Source organism: Dinoponera quadriceps, unplaced genomic scaffold, assembly GCF_001313825.1.
Source record: "Dinoponera quadriceps isolate SergipeBrazil2010 unplaced genomic scaffold, ASM131382v1 scaffold5050, whole genome shotgun sequence".
Taxonomy (NCBI): Eukaryota; Metazoa; Arthropoda; class Insecta; order Hymenoptera; family Formicidae; genus Dinoponera; species Dinoponera quadriceps.
The window spans coordinates 937,974-941,892 of NW_014560030.1; the positions used below are offsets into that span (position 1 = coordinate 937,974).

General features: G+C 44.8%; 1 protein-coding gene across 2 annotated transcripts in view; it reads left to right on the top strand.

Annotated features, from left to right (window-relative positions):
* Positions 1-3,092, top strand: part of LOC106750616 (lipid phosphate phosphohydrolase 2-like) — a 20,073-nt gene extending 16,981 nt beyond the window's left edge. For both annotated transcript variants that reach the window (XM_014631084.1, XM_014631085.1), the window contains 3 exons: positions 21-241; positions 1,224-1,344; positions 1,780-3,092. In XM_014631084.1, coding sequence (XP_014486570.1) covers positions 21-241; positions 1,224-1,344; positions 1,780-2,067 — 630 coding nt within the window. In that variant the 3' untranslated portion in view covers positions 2,068-3,092. The remainder of the gene's footprint in view (positions 1-20; positions 242-1,223; positions 1,345-1,779) is intronic.
* The last annotated feature ends 827 nt before the right edge of the window (positions 3,093-3,919 follow it).

The window sequence follows — 3,919 nt, forward strand, 5'->3', positions numbered from 1 at the left end:
ATTTTATCAATCGGTTTCAGATATGGATCGTCGAATGCGTCTGTTATTCCGCAGACAATTACAAGAACGAGGGTTACAACGGCTACAGATCGAAGTACATTTGGACCTGGTATCGCCACTATATCGTGGTCTTTATCGTCCTCGCTTTCGTCTGCGAGTGCATAAAAATACTGATAGGCGAGCCAAGACCGCACTTTCTCGACACGTGCAAGCCACGCGAGGCAATCAACTGCACCGATGAGTAAGCGATTTCCTCTTTGCTCTCTTTTGTGTCCTGGCACCCTACGCGCAATTGGATCGGCTTTCGTTGGTGGTGTAGGTAGACGAACGCACGGGTGACGTGTTCGTAGGGTCCTAGATGTATTACGCGCGGTCTGACGAAGAACGGAGGAAGTACGCGGATTAGCAATTGCTAGCCAGAAATGGTGTCGGTAATAGTACGACATGTAAGAGCGTGCGTGGAAAAAGCAACTCGCGGTTCGTGCAACTGAGCAAGGGAAAAAGGTGTGGGGCTGAATTTCTTGCGAACCGGGAAACTATTTGGAAAACTATTCGATCGTAGAAACATGAAGATTCTCGTAGGATGCTTCTAATCGGTCAACAAGGAAGATCGAGTATTATTGTGATTTATGTTTTCGGTCGCGGCAACAGAGAAATATCATTTCCCGTCGACAAATTTTCGTCTAGTTCCTATTACAGTTACAGAGATCTTTTTTTCGTGTGATCTCTCTGATCGTTTGGGGGATATGAAAGGTCGGACAAACAAAGTAAGAGATTTCTAAACCAATCGTTCTCAGTTATCTCAGCTTAGTTTTGATGCAACCACATGCTTTCGGCCGCGATAAGAGATATCGCTTCTCATTATCGAATTTTTTTCTAACGCCATTCTGTTGTACGAACGGAAATTCTTTTTTCGTGCGCAATCGGTTATATAAATTAGAGGTCCAACTGTAGGCTTGTTAGCACAGAGCACCGTTATTTTCGGCGCTCGATCACCCTTCGCAATATTAACGCACGGTAATGTCTCGATTAAGGTGGTGCGCTTACCGATCGCAAGCGAGGTAGATGCCCAATGTTCAACTGAACAATATGTAGTCGGTCGTACAATGTTCTATAACGCGTTTGAGGCTTCTTAAAAACTAAAGCGACGATTCGCTTATGTAATTTTCTAACTATATGATTTCTCAGCTGTTTTAATCCTGGCTGTGTAATCTTTCCTACAGATACTTCAGCAGTTATACCTGCACAAATACCGACAACTCGGCATGGTTCGTCATGGACTCTAGCAGATCTTTCCCCTCCGGTCACGCAGCCTTGTCCGTTTTCACGTGCATCTTTGTTGTGGTGAGTTTCGCAAGATTATCCACTCCCGACAGATTAAAAAACGAAACGGAGAAGGAAGCGTCTCATCTTTCCCGAACCTCATGTTGGCAATGCAGGGAGCCGCGATGCCAGCATCTGGTATCCTCCCTTCAGGTATCGATAGCTAATATCCAGGCAACCTGCCGGAAAGAATCCGAAAAAAATCCAGACTAACGGCGGATATCGATTTTCGCGGAGCGCGCCCCGCGATAGATAAATAGCGGCGTGTGCGAGAAAGAGAGAGAATGGCGAAATAAATTCCCCGCCGTGGCGAACGAACGAAGGGCTCTGAGGTAAGAAAGAAGGGACGGGAAGGATGTAGGAGGACCGCTCGGAGCGGTCTCACAGGCCGCTGTTCTCGGGGACTGGTAAATAAGAATTTCCCAATCTCATCCTTTTTCTCTCTTGCCCCCACAGTGGTACCTCCAATATCGTCTGCTCACCCGGATGTTCTACCTGAAGCCCTGGCTGCAGAGCATGGCGTGCCTATGGGCCGTGGTGTGTTCGGCAACGAGAGTCGCCGACAAGCGGCACCACTGGTGGGACGTCGCCGTCGGTGCCGTAATGGGCATCCTGTTCGGCATGTTCCTCGTGACGACACTCTGCCGTTATTTCCGCGTTAAGTGCGCCAACGACGCCGTCCTGAAGCAACCGCCGAGCGATTCGGTGGCGGAGAACGGGCAGATCAGCTTCGCCGAGAAGTGATGTTACCGAAGTGGGAGGATCAGGGGGGAACGATTGTCCAGGGAAAAAGACTAGAGGAAACGATACCGAGGTGCCGGCAAGAACCGGAGGAGAAACCTGGCAGGCATCTCGGGTGAGTCGCTCGACGTTCGAATCGGTGGATTCTCGCTGTTTTTTTCCTTCCGTCCGCGGACGACGCGTACAGAAGAGGCTCGATAACGCGGGGGCGTTAACGGAACGCCTTAGTTCGTACCGATCGCATAGTTCTTGTGTATTCTGCCGAAAAATAAGGGTCTCGAAGCACTACTAATCCGTTACTCTCCGGGACGACCGTTTCGAGTGATCGCGTCAGCTCCGGAATTTCTCCCGGAGCGCATCATCGATCCTGAACCAACCGATGCACAAAATGTATAGCAATTCAGCAGTAATTTGTTAAGTGCTAGGACAGTTTTACATTCCATTCTGAGACGAGAAACGGCGTGAAGCGATCGCAACGAAAATACGTTGACGTGCAACGTTGATTGGCGCGCGACTGTTTGACTGACTCGCGTAGGTCCGACGATGAGCGAACTGTGGAGTTTAATAATCGAGTCAATTAATCGGAGAGAATGACGTCTCAATGAGAAAGATGACTTGGTAAATCGCCCGACCGATATTTAATTGCCAATGTGATTTTCCTAACAAACGAGCTCCTCCGCTCCGTTCTTATCATACGTTTATAGCTTAGCTGCTGCGGAGATTTTGTATTAATTTAAGCGTCCCCGTTTTAACCTTCCGATGCACCTCGCGGATCGGAATAGAGTCGTAAGAGGTAAGACGTATTCACCGAGTTTCAAAATGGCTCGAATATTTTTTCCCAGCGCGGCCAACGGTTCCAACGAGGGAACTTAACTTTTGGGAATTGTAGGTTCACAGTGTACAGTGTTGTTCAATCTCGTGTGTGTCATTGTGCGCAGACTTTAAATACGTGGCAGCGTAGTTAGGTTACTGTTATTTTCTAACCGTGTACACATTTGTTTATGAATATTAATGTAAGTTGGTCTCAATGTCATTTTATTCCTTTAACACATCATTCCTGTTTTTTTCTTTTTTTTTCTTGAATAATTCATAAATAATGCGCATAGAAGAGAAAATCACGCTTAGACGTACGATATGTCAAGGTCGTTATGCCGACTTGGATGTTCTAAAAAATGAATGTTGGTTGGATCTATTTGATGATCTACCGGCCAAACTCGTTCTGGTGAAAGGAAATAGAATTTCTGGTTATATAAGAATTATATTTACATATAATTATATGTATATTATATATATATTATATTTACATATAATTATATATATATATATTATATTTAATTGGCTCGTGAGTAGTAGAAATTTTGTTTCCTTCTCAACTGAAACGCATTTAGTTAATTTTAGTCCATTGTCAGGTAGACCCACCCAAATCCATTTCTCAGGGTACATGATACGTGGAACAAAAATCGTACGCCACGATTTATTATCCATTTATACAGCCTCTCAATAAACACCAACCAAGAGTAACATAACATCAATTTTATAATTTCCCACTCGAATGTAACTGTTACATAACACGCACGTTATGTTGCATTACATTTGTTTTGAGAAATATGTACAATTTACATTTGTTGAGAGAGAAATTATAACATTAACGTTATGTTACTGTTAGACGGTGTTTGTCGGGATGTTATTCAATACGTATATATTGTAACATATTAGCGTATACAATTTCCCTGTTCGGGCAGAGAGAAAGAGAAAAGATCGAATGGTGCATTGGAAGATTAAGTCGATCGCGAGGACGTCGGATCGGACGGAATTTAATTCGCTCGCTCGCGTAATTTTTAAGAATTTCTCCGTC